The sequence below is a fragment of the Hypanus sabinus genome, chromosome 15 (genome assembly GCF_030144855.1).
Source record: "Hypanus sabinus isolate sHypSab1 chromosome 15, sHypSab1.hap1, whole genome shotgun sequence".
In the NCBI taxonomy this organism is placed as follows: domain Eukaryota; kingdom Metazoa; phylum Chordata; class Chondrichthyes; order Myliobatiformes; family Dasyatidae; genus Hypanus; species Hypanus sabinus.
Window position 1 is genome coordinate 32,667,657 of NC_082720.1, and position 15,219 is coordinate 32,682,875.

Here is a 15,219-nt window from a genome sequence, read left to right on the forward strand (position 1 = left end):
ATATGGGTGTGGTTTAAATCAAAGGGAGTGACACAGGTCACATCTGGTGCATTTCATTCAAGTTTGGTAATGAAAAGACTGGCAAATTGTAGGATTATTGGTGGAAATCAGGAGGAGAACCAATCAGTAGATTTATGAACTGATAGCTCTGAGTTATACTAAGATTGTTCAGTCTGTGTCTTGAATCTCTGGAGGAGTAAACAAGAAGAGACAGATAGAGATCTTCACAATTTTCTTGGATATCAAAACTTTTATCAGGAAAGCTTTTCTGCCAAACACATGACTTAAGGATGTAAGTTGCACATTTAGTTCAATGATAACACAAACACAAAGGCAAAATTTCATTGTAAGTTATAGAAGTGTGGAAAAAAACTTGCAAGAAAACCATGATCGGTGCTAAACATCCATGCTTTAAGCATGGGTGGCACGGTAGCATAGAAGTTAGCTCAACGCTTGAAGGCAGTCAGTGCAATGTTTTACAGCAGCCAGCTGTAAGTTTGGGTTTTGATTCCTGTCGTTGTCTGCAAAGAGTTTGTATGTTTTGTTCATTTTCCCCATGACCACGTGGGTCTCCTCCTGGTGCTCTGGTTTCCTCCCACATTCCAAAGACATATGCTTAACGTTAGTGAGTAGTAGCCACACCATATTGGTGCCAGAAGTGCAGTTGTCCAGTACAATCTTTGCTGATTTGATTTGACACAAATCAATGCATTTCACTGTATGTTTTGATGTACATATGACAAATAAAGCTGATCTTTATCTTTATACATGATTAAATTGCTCCCAATAATGTGGCTTGGTTCCAGTACCATGAAAGAAAATTGATGGGAAGTTTGAAAGGGTGGATTAAAGGAAACAATATTTCTTACTTGATCATATCTTCAGTGCATGACCATATCAGCAAATTCTAAAGACACCAACATTAGAAATGCATTCATGTAAGGAAAACAAAAAGCTTTATAGAAAATCTCTATTGCTCTAGTATAGGGACAAAAAGTTTCCAGTGGGAGCTCACACATTTTCTTCAAAGGACATTGTAGGGTCTGGAAAAGGTTCCCAAAGGTTGACTTCTAATTTCTGGAAAATCTATGTACTAACATTGAAATACCAATATCCAGGATGGTCTTATCTCTCACAGACAAAAAAATCTAGCTTCCTTAGATCTCTTCACAATGGAATGACACTCATCAGTAAGGAGTCAAATTATTATAATTTCTTGTAGTCAAGCCTGCAATTCCTCGCGTGTTGATTTCCCCAGGGTTACTAATGCCAAAGCTATGCCTAAGTAATTTGAGATTCCGGGCAAGGTAATGATGTTGCGTGAGTTGTGTAGACTCACTGTTTTCATGGGCCAAGTGGATACGGGTCAATGACATTGGGCAGGAGCTGTCACATTAAGGTGCCAGGAGGAGTACTGATTTATACACGTACTGGACCACTTCCGACAGATATCTAGTTCTCCTTCTTACGAAGTACTGACTGGCTTCAGTGACCATGACAGTGTATTTCAGACTTCTGTACCTGTACAGCGCAATGCAGAAGTACAGAATAGACAGGTGGTCAGACCAAGGCACACTAAACCTTTTGCTTCCTCTGTTTTCCTGCTAGGCAATCTCTTAGGATCAAGGATGACTTGATAGTTTGTGAGGTAGACTACTCCTTAGGCTATTTACACTGAACTTTAGTCTGTTCCGACCCAGTTCCTCAGAGCCAGTTCCTGCTCTCATCTATGCTGAGATGACATAGTCTATTGCAGAGTCCTCAAAGTACAGGAGAGATGATTCACACACAGACTGAAATGCAAAAAGCATACGTAGATTTCACACACGGGAACATAGATACACAATCTCACCCACACATTTCCTCCCTCACACCTAATTTACTCACTCTGTACATCTATACCTTCCCCCCAAATGCCTCCCTCATTCCTCCTCTCGCTTGGCACCCCTTATTCACTCACCTACTTCCTTCTTCTTTGACATCTCTATATTTTCCATTACGAATTCCACAGACCCACTTTCTATAGGTCCAACACTCATCTTGTTAACTCTCTTCCTTCTTTAACATCTTTAAAATTTCCAGCTTGATTTGTCTTCTACTCAGCCTTTTCATTCATTTGTTGCTCATTCTGCGCTGCCAGTTTTCTTCGGCAATGATATGCTTTTTCATTATGTTTGATACAACCTTTAACCACCAAAGGTGGGTCCACCTTTGAATTACCCTTTCCCAATATAAAGCACTGTATGAATAACCTGTGGCCCAGTCTTAAGTTAAGGGGCAGTTCCTCACTGCACTTAATTAAGGATCTGGATGCACTTTATACCTGGCCCCTCAGTTTCATACCAGCCTTACTCATCTATCTAACTTTGGCCCTGTTCATTGAATCTGGATAGAAAAAGTAAGCCAACTTCTTTATTTTCCCCAATATAAATAAAAATATTCATTTTTGTGAAGATAGATGTTTTCTAAAGAAAAGAGAAAATCAGCAGATGCTGTAAATCCAAGCAACAAACACAAAACGCTGGAGAAAGTCAGCAGGCCAGGCAGCATCTGTGGCAAAGAGTACAGTCGACATTCCAGGCCGAGACCCTTTGGCAGCACATTGCCAAATCCTGCTGAAGAGTCTCTGCCTGAAACGTTGACTGTACTCTCTTCCATAGATGCTGCCTGGCCTGCTGAGTTCTTCCAGTATTTTGCGTGTGTTTTTTAAAAGAGGCAGAAGTTAAATTTCAATTATGGATTTGCAGTGGAAACATTCTCAGAATGAGGGGTACATTGTGCGAAAATCAGCCTATCATGTCAATCACAAATAATAAAGCATCAGGAATGTTTGGTGAAGTAGTGACAAGCCGATGAGTACTAACCACAGCATGGGATGTCCTCCTCAGTTGAAGAAGTCTGCTCTTCTGAAACCTGTTTCTTCTTCGCCAAACTCATGATGCGGGTAATCTTCCTCCCTGCAGCCTTGCTGACTGTGCCTTTTAGTTCAGCCAAGCCACTTCTCTTCCCTTTCCCTATTTGATCATAAACAATAAAAGACATTAAACTGTCTTGATATGCCTGCAGGATGCAGAGGGAACGTGACATGATTCCTCGTGGAATGCCGGGGAGGATCATTTGCATGTCAGGGAGTGACTGTTGAATAGCTCGATACCAGCCCACCCTTCAGAATATGACAGACATTTAAAGAACATCATGAAAACATCCCATAAGTCTGTGGCAGAGTCTGGATTGTGTCAAGCAGATGTTATTCCTTTTAAAGTAAAAAAAACATTCTATCTGGTTTACATATTAGTATTTTTCACATTAATAATGAAGAGTTTTGCAGATTTCAACAGAACATTTATAATATATCAAGCACAATTAGGGAGGGGACAACAGTGTAAAGAAGATTAATGAACATGATGGATAATATTTAAAACAAATAAGGAAGACATCTACAGACACAAATTGGATTGGCCCCTACAGTGGTTGCTGGGGTTGATTAATGCGTGCTGCTTCAGTGTATTAGTTCAGTGGTTGCCATGTTGCTTGTTAATTGTAAGTTTCATAAGATAAAAGAAGGCCAAAGAAATAATGTTGCCCTTCAAAATGTTTATGCCAAAGTCTTGAATTCAGCTCCACTTTCCTAGATTGGCCGTATTTGTCATGTGTACATCCAGACCTAGTGTGAGCTGCGTTGCTTGTGTCAATGACCAACAATGATGTACTGGGGGCAGCCTGCAAGTGTCACTACACTTCTGGCATCAATATAGCACAGTCACAACTTACTAATCCTAACCCATATGCCTTTGTCATGTGAGAGGAAACCAGAGCGACCGGCTGAAACCCACGTTTTCATGGGGGGAGTGCACAAACTCCTTACAGACAGCAATGGAAATTGAACCCCAAATTTCCAGTTGCTGGTGTTACAAAGCATTAAGCTAACCACTATGCTACCATGCTGCCCTTTTGGCAGACAGTTTGCAGTCGAGGTTGATCTTGGAAACACTGAAGAGTGGTGCAACAGGAAAGAAATTGGACTGCACTGGAAGTCTTGGTGGAGGAGAAGGCAGGTCCTGGGAGCTGGGAGCTATTCACATTTTACACAAAGCAGAGCGAGCAGATAGACCAGGAAGTTAATGGCAGGAGTTGCGTCTAAGGACTGGCATGCGATATTCCAAGAATTTTGATCATGATACGCAAGGGCATGCCTCTTCAAAGATGACACAGATCCACCCACACCCTGTCATTCACCTATCATTAAGCTTGTTTCTGTTGGAGGCTTTAGCACCTTTAAATGTCTCAGTGGTGTAGCATAATGATCGTGGCAGAGGTGCAAAGGAGATTTCAAGATGATTCAGGATTCTAGAAATTTCTTTTCAAAGTCTTTTCCTGCAGTCATTTTGCTCCTGCTGGGGGCATGGGCTCTGCCTTTATGAATGAGCATACAGCAGTAGATAGTGTGAGAGCTTCACCGGAGGACACAGGGAGAGTTGGCATCGATTTGTGAAGCACAAATTGTGTCTGACTAATTTAGGAATTTTTAATAGCTCTAGTAATAAGATTGATGATGAGTGCAGTGTTGCTAATGTAATCCATATGGATTTTAACAAGGCATTTGAATTAAAATCTTCTTAGTTGTAGAAAGGAAAGAGTAATGGTTGACAGATATTTCAAGGTCTAGTGCACTGGGCATTGCAAAGTTCTGCAGGGTTTAGGACCAGGCCTCTTGCTTTTTGTAGACTAATGATCTGGACATAAATGTGTGGATCATGGTTAAGGAGTTGTTGATAATAACAAAATTAATAGTGTGATTGACAGGGAGGATCCAAGTTCTAGGCTACAGTAAATTATAACTGGTTAAATGGACTCAAAAGCAGCAAAGAGACCTAGAGGAAAGCAGAAAACACAGAACCACTCCGATTGTGTGGTAACCATGGAAAGTGAAACAGAATATTTGGTCAAAGGTCAACAGAATCTGTTTCACTTTCCATAGCTGCTGTCTGACCCACTAAGTCCTTTTAGCAGTTTCCAGTTTTGGCTCAGAATTTCATTGTCTGCATTTTGATTTTCAGTTTGGAGAAGTTTGAGGTAATGTATTTGGAAAGAAAGATCAAAGCATTGTGAATACACAATAAATGGTAGAATAATAAGTATAATGGACCAGGGCACCGTGGATTGCATGACAATGATCCCTGAAGTAGCATACCAGGCTGTTGTTAAGAAAGCACAGGAGAATATTGCCTTTGATAGTAGAGGCATACAACATGACAGTAGGAGGATCATTTTAAGATTGTATAAACATGGGTTAAACCACAGCTTGAGTACCATGAACAGCTCTGGCCACCACACTACAAAAAGGTGGAGGCTTCTAGGGATTTTGCTGGGGTTGGACAGTTATAGTTATGAAGAGTGACAGTGTAGGCTTGAGTTACTCTTGTTGCTGTTTGGCACAATTTTTCTTTAGCACGCACACGCACGCATGTGTGTGGGGATGTGTGGGTGTGTGTGTCTCAATGTGTGTGTGTGAGTGTGTGTGTGCGTGTGTGGGTGCGAGCGTGTGTGTGCACGTGTGTGGGTGTGTGCGCGCGTGTGTGCGTGCAGGGGTATGTGTGCGGGTGTGTGCGTGCGGGTGTGTGTGTGTGAGTGTGTGTGTGAGTGGGGGGTGAGTATGTGGGGGTGTGTACGGGTGTGTGTGGGGGGTGAGTGTGTGTGGGCGTGTGCGCGGGTGTGTGGGTGCATGTGAGTGTGAGGGTGTGTGTGTGTGTGTGTGTGTGTAGGGGGGTTGAGGGGGTTCTTGATCATGTTGCCATTCTTTCTTCATGCTGTTTGGTGTAATTTGTTAGTTTTTTGATGTTTTCCTTGAACAACTTCCATCATTTTCTTTGCTTTGTGGCTGTCTGGAGAAGATGAATCTCAGAGTTATATACTGCATATATACTTTGATAATCAATTAACCTCTGAACCCTTTTTCTCCCCCATGCCATTGACCAGAAGGCACTTCCACTGAGAGTTGAATATTACATACTAGTCCAGGAGGTGACTGACTTTGCGTTCAAAAAGATCCCTGGGTTCAGCTATAAAACCTGGAGTGCTACGTGTATAAACTTCCACTCACTGATCCTTCAGGAAGCCTTCAACCTTGGCAAGACCTGCTCCTTTAAGTTGACAGCAACCATCATGTCCTGTATGCCATGTGAACTAAAAGCAATGCTATGAGGCAGAGATCAGCTATTGACACCTGCAGCAATCCAGACACTAATGCCTCAGTGGCTCAGTGGTTATGTGGCTGGACACCTGTGTGAAGATGGAGACCACTTTCTGAAACAATACCAAGGAGAACTTTGGATGTGTTGATACCCAGACAAATGGAGGTAGAGCATTGTATCTGGGATTTTCCAGCTCCAGATCATGCTGCCGTCTCAAAAGAATCAGCAATAAAGCTCTCCCTGTAAACAGCACCGAGAAGCAGCATTTACTTAAACTTGCTGCATTACATTTAAATGGAATTGCCTGTCCTTTGAAAATGATACCCACTGAAAATGAGTTGTAAACCAATGAATAATTTCATTGTAGGGGCAGAGATCAAAGTTCAAAGTACCTTTATTATCAAAGTATGTATACAATACTCAACCGAGATTCGTCTTCCAGCAGGCAGCCACAAAACAAAGAAACATCATAGAGTCTGTTTAAAGAAAAACCCACATAACCAGACCATCAAACACGTGGCCGAAAGAACAATTCGCACAAGCAACAAAAAGATAGAAGATAACACACAGAAAATTAAACATCAAATTGCAGCATTTTCAAACGTGAAGTCACGGGGACAAGCTGTTGATGCCAGTGAAGCTGGTCCAGCAGCTGATGGCCATGGTCACTGCCACTGAGTTAGTCAGTTCAGCGCAGTGTTGATGATGGCTGTAGGCCACAGCCACAGGTTCAGTTCTGCGCCTCAATCAGATCGCGCAAACAGTAAAGTGCGTTCAGCACTGAGGAAGTTAAACATCAAATTGCAGCCTAAAGTGAGTCTACAGAGCTGCTGAGGTGATAGAAGCTTGCAGCATGGGACCGAAGACTCCTGAACCTTCTGCCGACAGCAGTGAGAGGGAGACTGGTCGAACGCAGACAGACTGCGCTGAACACTCATTCACTTTCTGCTTTCGTCCTCGTCAATTTTAATCTTGCTTAACGTTTTAATTGGCAGGGAGTAATGGAGCCAACCATGGGTTCATCTTCCACCATTGGGGACTGATGCAGTGTTTGGCCATAGCTGCACTCCACATGCCGAATCCCCCAGGCAAGCACAGAAGAGCCAGATCATTCAGTTGGCCCAAAAATACATTCAAAACAGAATAATTACAGGCTTCAATCAATCACAGTTCAGAAGAAAGTATAGTTAAAAGGAGAGTATCCAGTAGTTTTGTAAGCTGTCTGCAAGATATCGCCGTTGGTCACTGGCATCATTTCCTGCATGTGGGCATTATGGATCTCCAATTTAACTTTGTCATCAATAATTGGTCCTTGAATGTGGTTTGACATTCGTCTAACATGCTGCGTGGGAGACACAATTTGTGCTGACTACTAAAGGACCCAATCCTATTTCACGATCAATTGTATTTCTAAAATCAATCACAGTGATTAAAGAACTTGCTCTATGTGACTGAATTTCTGAGCAAACACAGACATTTTTTCAACATGGCTCATCAGTAACGCATGCCTTATGTCAGCATGTCATCTGGATTCACTGTAATTAATACTCGAATGTCAAGCTGCAAACATGTAACAGAGAAACCTGATGATAGCATTGATTTGTAATGCTTTCATCTGCAGATTTTAATGGTATGCAGCCTTTTGTTTTTATGAAGGCTGCCCCTGAGGTGGTCTTCTTTTGAAACTGGCATTGGTCTGATAATATATAATATCCAATTATATGAAATAATGGACATCAGATTTGGATCTAATCAGCAAATAAAACTAGTACAAGGAAGCCATAAAACCATAAAACATAATATAGGAGCAAAATTAGACAATCTGGCCCATTGGGTCTGCTCCAGCATTTGATCATGCCTGATTTATTTTATCTCTCAACCCCATTCTCCTGTCTTCTCCCCTTAACCTCTGACACCCTCATTAATGAAGAAACTATCAACTTCCACTTTAAATATACCCAAAGAAGCTTTAACTTCTTGAAATCCTAATTTTACTTTGCTTCCCTGCACATTTTATTTTACTGCTAAAGAAGAGGCTTGTTTTAGAAAGGCTGCCCTGAGGTATGAATAAAACAGATGACTTGAAAATGGTAGAATGGAGAACTTGCTGGTGTCTATCCAGGAATATCCAGAAAGGTGGGACAAGCAATTATTAGCTTAGCAAGTAGTGAGCACTTGCTAAGACTGGCACTGTGTAAATTTTGTACAGCACTATCCTCATTGTCTGTATTCATTCCAACATAAAAAAAATAGGAATGGGGAAAATCTTGGGACAAATAAGGAAAAAAACTAGAAGCAATTGAAGTGATATTTGACACTTGTGTTTGGATACACTTCATTAGCATTGACACCAGAATGAAATGGAGAATATTGTTCCCTTCAGAGATTGCTTAAAAAAGATCTAACAGAGCTGGTATGTAAGATGATTGTTTACATATCAATATAGAGGCTTACCATGCTCTCTACTCTCTCGGCCATTAACTGGAGATCCACTGTCTCCCGTTACTATGCTTTCGGCATCTGAAGCCTGTTTTTCATTTGATAATCTCTGTCAAAAGACATGGAAATGAAGATTAATCTTTTTTTCCCAAAGTAACAGAAAGCTTTGCACTTATTTTCACAAACATATGCCACAGCGATTTTAATTTGAGTGGAGTACCAGCGGAAATATAAATTACTACAATGGGGCTAAAAATTCCTGTGGTTTTCTAAGCTTACTTCAAGAAAGCAGTGAAATACATGTCTTAAGCTTTTAGGTTTGCTTGCGTTTTCACAAAAACAAGCATCTTCTAGAGTCCTGACGAAGGGTCTCGGCCCGAAATGTTGACAGCGCTTCTCCCTATAGAAGCTGCCTGGCCTGCTGTGTTCCACCAGCATTTTGTGTGTGTTGATCTTCTACAGTCAACAGGTTAGATTTATAGCTCAGCTTTTCATATGATGCTGAACTTTCAGAATACTTGAGCTCTCAGTGTATAGCCTAAAAATCAAAATAATTGCTGATGCTAGACATCCAAAATAAAAGCAGAAAATAGTGGAAATACTCAGCAAATGAGACTGAACCTACAGGAACAGAAAAGGGTTAACACTTTAGGTTGAAAACTTCATCAGAACTGAGAAGGACACAAAAGCAACTTGTTAAACTGTTGGGAGGGTGGGTGGGGGTAGTCTTTGAAAGGGTAAAACAGGAGTGGCCATGGAGATACTGTAAGCTGTAATCAGGGTTATATGGTTAATGAGTGAATTGCAGCAGTTAGAGAGTGAGATAATAGATGTAAGAATGAAGGAGTTATGAAGTGCAGAGTAGGGAGTCATATCTACATGATTCTGTTAGGTATGTTCTCCACTCCCAAAGGATAAAAGGAAAGAGAAAGCAAACAAGCTGAGCTGTTATCACAGATGGATGGCTGATTCAGGCGGAGAACCACCGGCTCTCTGAAGCTGTAGAATTCAAAACTGAGTCCATAAGGCTATAACGTGCCCAGACACAAGATGACGTGCCATTCCAAAAGCTTTCACTGGGTCTCACTGTGACAGTTGACGAGCCACAGAGTAATATCTCAGAGTGGAAATGGGATGGAGAATTAAAAGAGTCAGGCAATGGAAAACTTAGAGTTGTCTCGCACATTGAGTAAAGATGCTCTTTAAAATGATTACCAAGATGTATTTGATTTCTCCAATTGTGTGGTCACCCCTACTGGACTTTAGTCCCTTGGATAAGCCTCAGCTTCTGTTGAAACTCTAACAGTTGGTGAAACTGTGACCATAATAATCAAAGATGTGCTGTACGTTGACCATATAATGTCTCTCTAACAGAGCACTACACTCTAAAACAGAATATGCAGGCTGTCTATTCATCAGCCATGTCTGGAAAACATCATTTTTCACTACATATAACTGGTTACTCTCCTCAGCTTTTCCTACAGTCTTGCTATTCTATGAATGCTTTTATTGTTTTATTGACATATGCATTTTTTTCAAAGAAATTAATTAATTTTCCCAGTTCAGCATGCGTACTAGAATCCCACAAAGAACCTGAGCAAGTGTACTCTTTTGATTCTGCTGATGTTACCTTTCAATCAGCTATAAAATAAAATGGGAGGGATGCAGTCAGAAAGGTTCTACCGGGGGGGGGGGGGGTGGGATTGATAAGTTTGTGGCTTAAGGTAGAAGGAGTCAATTTTAGAAAACCTAGCACATTTATTTTTCAACATAGTCCCCTCCTACATTTACACACAAGTCCAGCAGTTGTGGAGCATACGGATCTTGGACTTCTAGAAAGTGGCCACAGACGGATGACTGATACTTTTGTGGCCTAAAGTAGATGGAGATGAGTTATACAGCTCTCGTTACATGCACATGCAGGTCAACTCTTCGAGTGATTGTGCAGAAAGTTTGGAGTTAATAACTCATCGGGGTGGTTGATAAGTTCGTGGTCCAAGGTAGAAGGAGATGAATTATTAACCCAAACTGTCTGCATAATCACTCAAAGAGTTGACCTACATGCGCATGTAACGAGAGCTGTATAACTCATCTCCTTCTACCTTAGGCCACAAACTTATCAATCACCCCTCGTATCTCCCTCCTGTATCCTTTATTCCAAAAAAAAATCCACAGCTACAACTTGATCTGAACAAAATCGGTTAATAACCAAAATTCAATCAGCCGATGCACTTCCTATATTGTACCTTATCAACAATGGAGCAAAGGTGTGTGAAATGTAAACCTCCTTTGTTATTTCATGAGGTGAATCATGCTGCATTGCGCTGCCATGTTCACAATATTGCTTTTCTTTATCCTTCAAGTGTCAACCAGCCTTTCCATCCCGAAGCTAAGCCTATCTTTGTTGAGAATCTCTGGGAACAAGGAGTAGCAATACCTGTTGGACCATTCTCTGGGCAAGGCTGAAAGAAATTTCCTTAATGCAAAGCTGCTGCCAAATCCGGAACTTCTTGGACTGTACGATGAGCTGTTCTGCATTTACCCATTGAGCCCTATGTGTGCATTTTGAATTTTTAGAAGTAAGTTTCCCAAATGTAAACTTATTTAAATTTACCTGCATACATTTATTTATCCTGATATTTGTAATTTCACCATTATATTTAAAATAAATCTATTATTTTAAATATAAACAGAAACTATTGGAAACACGCACCTTGTTGGGCAGCATCAGATTCAAAGTTTTGAATTAAAGATCACTCAGTTAATGTGGAAAAGCTGAAAAAAGTGTGTTTTAAATTGCAGAGAGGTGAAAAAAGCTGAGGGAATGTCTGTGATAGGGTGCAGACCAAAGTTGTCAAGATAACAATTATGTTAAGCATGATATCCATTACTGCAAGCTTAAATATATCTTATAGTTTACCTTTTCCAGTTCTAATTTTGGTAGAAGAGGAGACGTTGATCCTTCTATTCCAGTGACGTGGCTGCACACCTCCTTAATTATCTAAATACGAAAATACAACATATCAGAGATTTGGCATATTATTTTAAGTAACATTCTGTTTTATATCTCACCTATTTAAGTCTAATAGAAATTTCCTTTTAACTACAGCTGAGAGAGTTGGAGCTCCCATCGACAGGAACAACAAATGGAAAAAACAGGAAAAATATTAACTTCTTTTTCGGTTTAAATTAGGACCCCATATGAACTGACAACACTAACGTATAATATGGAGATAAATGTATTAGGGCAATCAGCAGAACAGTTGAGGTAAGAATACAAACACTGAGAGAGATAATAGTATTAAACGTCAGGATATGGAACAGCAAAGATATATCATTTTATTATGTTGAACAATGAACTGTTGGGCTACATCATCACACTACACAAAGTTTAGACTTGAGCAGGTTTGAGTTGTTTGTGCATAAATTAAATCACTTTGTTAAGATGGGCTTTCACTTTTTTCTTTGGTGACCTAGGGCCTCTCTGTGGTCAGAACTGCTGAGGTTATGTCTGGATCTGTCGTTCTGCTTCATGCATTTGTCAAAAGATTTAACACAGAAATCCATGTGTGAAACAACTGAAGAATAACTGTAGAAGGATTTCACATCGCACAGTCCTGCTGAGGGAACACACCATCTGAAATGCTCATGAGTGGGGGCCGTGGGGTAAGTTTTTCCTAACTAAAACAACCTATTACCCTGATTCACTCGAAGCTGTGAATAATCAGTGGAAAACCAAAGTGGAAATTTCAAACAAATCTGATATCAAACAAAAATAATCAGAAGTATGATCCGTACCAATAAAAACAAGATTCACTCCAGGGAGGTTGTCAATTTTCTTTCTCAGTTTCTTTCAGCTAAGGTTCAGACTGCCAGAAATCAAATCTCCAAGACAAAGGCTTTTAATTTGGATGATTCATGAAAATACCACCAGATTTAGTTAGAATGTAAATGTGAACCCTTAACGTATGTGCAAATCTAATAGTTACTCTTTTGAGTAATTTTTTTCAGTGCTCTCTATTAAGTTTGCTTTGACATTATATCATCAAAGAACAGCCTTCAATGAACTTTTTAAATTAAAATTTTAACTGACATTTAGAATTCCAGTAAAAGTAATATATATTTTGTACTCAACATTAAATAACATAGCGATAGGCTCACAAAGTCATTCCTTTGTTAACATCAGCAAAGCTGTTGTAACTTGATTTGGAAGTCCTGGAATTGAATGGCACAACCAAGTCTTGTGTTATGTCATACTACAATCTGGAAGCTTGACAGCACATTTAAAGACTAACATTCCAGTGTGTATCTGAAGAAATGCTGTGTTCTCAGAGGCATAGGCACCTTCAGATGAAATGTAAAGCCGAGGTCCTGATTGGTATTTAAGTGGTATAGATGTACTGGTACCATTTTGAAAATGGGAAGGGAAATTATCCAGAGAGTTCATCCAAATACTTGTTCAACAACCATCATTTTAAAATTAGATTGTTTAGTCATTATCACATTACAGTATTGTTTTTAAGAGTGAACTGTGTGAAAAGGACTGTCACATACACTGAATCAGAACAGTGTCGTTAACCTCCATGGTTGTCAAGTGCTTTGGAAAGTCTTCAAGGAAAGAGAATTTTATTTATTTTTTATTTAGTGTTACAGCCTGGAAGAGGCCCTGAATTGCACCACCCAGCAATCTATCTACTTAACACTAGCCTAATTACAGGACAATTTACAATAATGAATTAACTTACTAAGCAGTACATCTTTGGACTGTGGTAGGAAATCAGAGCACACAGAGGAAAGCACATACAGTCATGGGGGGAACATACAAACTGCTTACAGACAGCACTGGCAATGAACTCCAATATAATAGCGTATATAGATATATAATATATATAATAGAGATCTAATAGTGTCAGCTAACCACGACACTACTCGGGGCTCTATGTGAAACCCAATGGTTTATCTTGATCCATTTGTCTTATTTAATATCACATTTAGTTCTTTGATCTATTATTAAACATTCCAATTAGGCATTTTAAACACACATTCTATTAATAATATTTTAACATTGTAATATAAAAGATTGAAACCTCATGGTCAATTTCACGAATATCTCAGGACGGTGTGCAATACTAAGTTAAGGTGAGGGTAGATTCCTATTTTTTTTCTGCAAACTTTTTAAGTCATGACAAGTGAACCCAGACCTGTATGGTGCTCCTCCTGTGCAATGTGGAAGTTGGGGAGTCTGCCAGAGTTCCCGATGGCTGCACGTGTAGGAAGGATATACAGCTGCAGCTCCTGACAGACTACATGATGACCTTGCACTGCACATGAATTCACTTTGGAGCATCCGTGATTGGAAGGAAAGAGCTAAATGTGATTCCCCTTTGGTATATGCTAAAATAAAAAGGAAGTCTGTAAGACAAAATGTTGTTTGCTTGGAGTGAAATTGTTTTGAGAAAGTACAAGAGAACCAGTTTACTGCAATGCTTTGAGAAAGTCAAGGAGGTTAAAGTTTGCATCTGTAATAGTGAAACATGGCAAAAAATGTGTTTGACTGGGATGGAAGTTATCCCTTCGATAAGTGGGGAAGGGTGCAGTTGGTACCATGAAGGGATGGAAAAGTACCAGTGTAAGGAGCTTTGAAGGGTATAAAAAGGGCATTTACGTCTGGTCCTGGCTGGTGCTAGTGCTAAGAATTGAAGAGGATAGGGCAAGTTCGTTGAGTCAGAGTTAGAGAGAGAAAGAAAACAAGCTGTGTGTGAGATGGTTGGATTTGTTGCACTCCTCTGACATTGCAGAGGTCAGCTTGTTTAGTGCATGATAAGTACTGTATTACTTTGATTTGTGTATTGCATTTGCGCTAGTTCTAATAAACTGTTTTCTTGTGGTTTTGAATACATCAGTTCAGTGTCTCCCTTGGTTGCAAATGCATATGCAAATACCCTGAGCTGAATGAGAACAGAACACAGAACGAATATTAAAATAACTTTCATTAAACAATCGGCGTAGTCAGCAGGATTAACATAACAGGCGGTATGTTTTGTGAGCAACAGGACATAGTTGAAGATGAGACTGGGACTAAAGTTCTGGGGTGAACAGACAACACCTCTAGCTTTGTAGCAGTGGCTAACGTATTGCCTGTGTGTTGCCCACACGAATGTTGGAGGGGGCCAGTGGGCTGGGCTTTGCTGGAAGAGGATAGGTTTGAGGGGTTTCCATCAGAATGGTGGACAGGATTAGATGAGGAGATATTGAATCAGCGGCATGGAAACAGGACTGATGATGCGAGACCTCAGAGTTCTGACATCAATGGAGAGGATGGGAAGCACTTTCAAGGAGTGTCGACTAGAAGGTTGGACACGGGTACTGAACATTCGGTTATAAGGGGAAACCCTGACTCGCATCAGGGGCCTCTGGTGTGAGTGGAGGGCTCAGGAGGAAATATAATAACAGCACAGGAAAGACAGTCCGATTGGGAATTGGGGTGGGACAGCTGATGGAAGCCTGGGTACTGATAGCAGCGTTACCTGAAAATATTATTGGAATGAATGTGCTGCAGGGTCAGACGGTGCAGACCAAATAGGGGAAG

The 15,219-nt window shown here is 40.4% G+C and overlaps 1 protein-coding gene across 4 annotated transcripts in view; it reads right to left on the reverse strand.

Moving 5' to 3' along the window:
- LOC132405409 (actin filament-associated protein 1-like 1) overlaps positions 1-15,219 on the reverse strand; it is a 188,715-nt gene that overhangs the window by 42,362 nt on the left and 131,134 nt on the right. For all 4 annotated transcript variants that reach the window (XM_059990180.1, XM_059990179.1, XM_059990181.1 and 1 more), the window contains exons 9-11: positions 11,551-11,631; positions 8,646-8,739; positions 2,865-3,014 (exon numbers count right to left, since the gene is read on the reverse strand). In XM_059990180.1, coding sequence (XP_059846163.1) covers positions 2,865-3,014; positions 8,646-8,739; positions 11,551-11,631 — 325 coding nt within the window. The remainder of the gene's footprint in view (positions 1-2,864; positions 3,015-8,645; positions 8,740-11,550; positions 11,632-15,219) is intronic.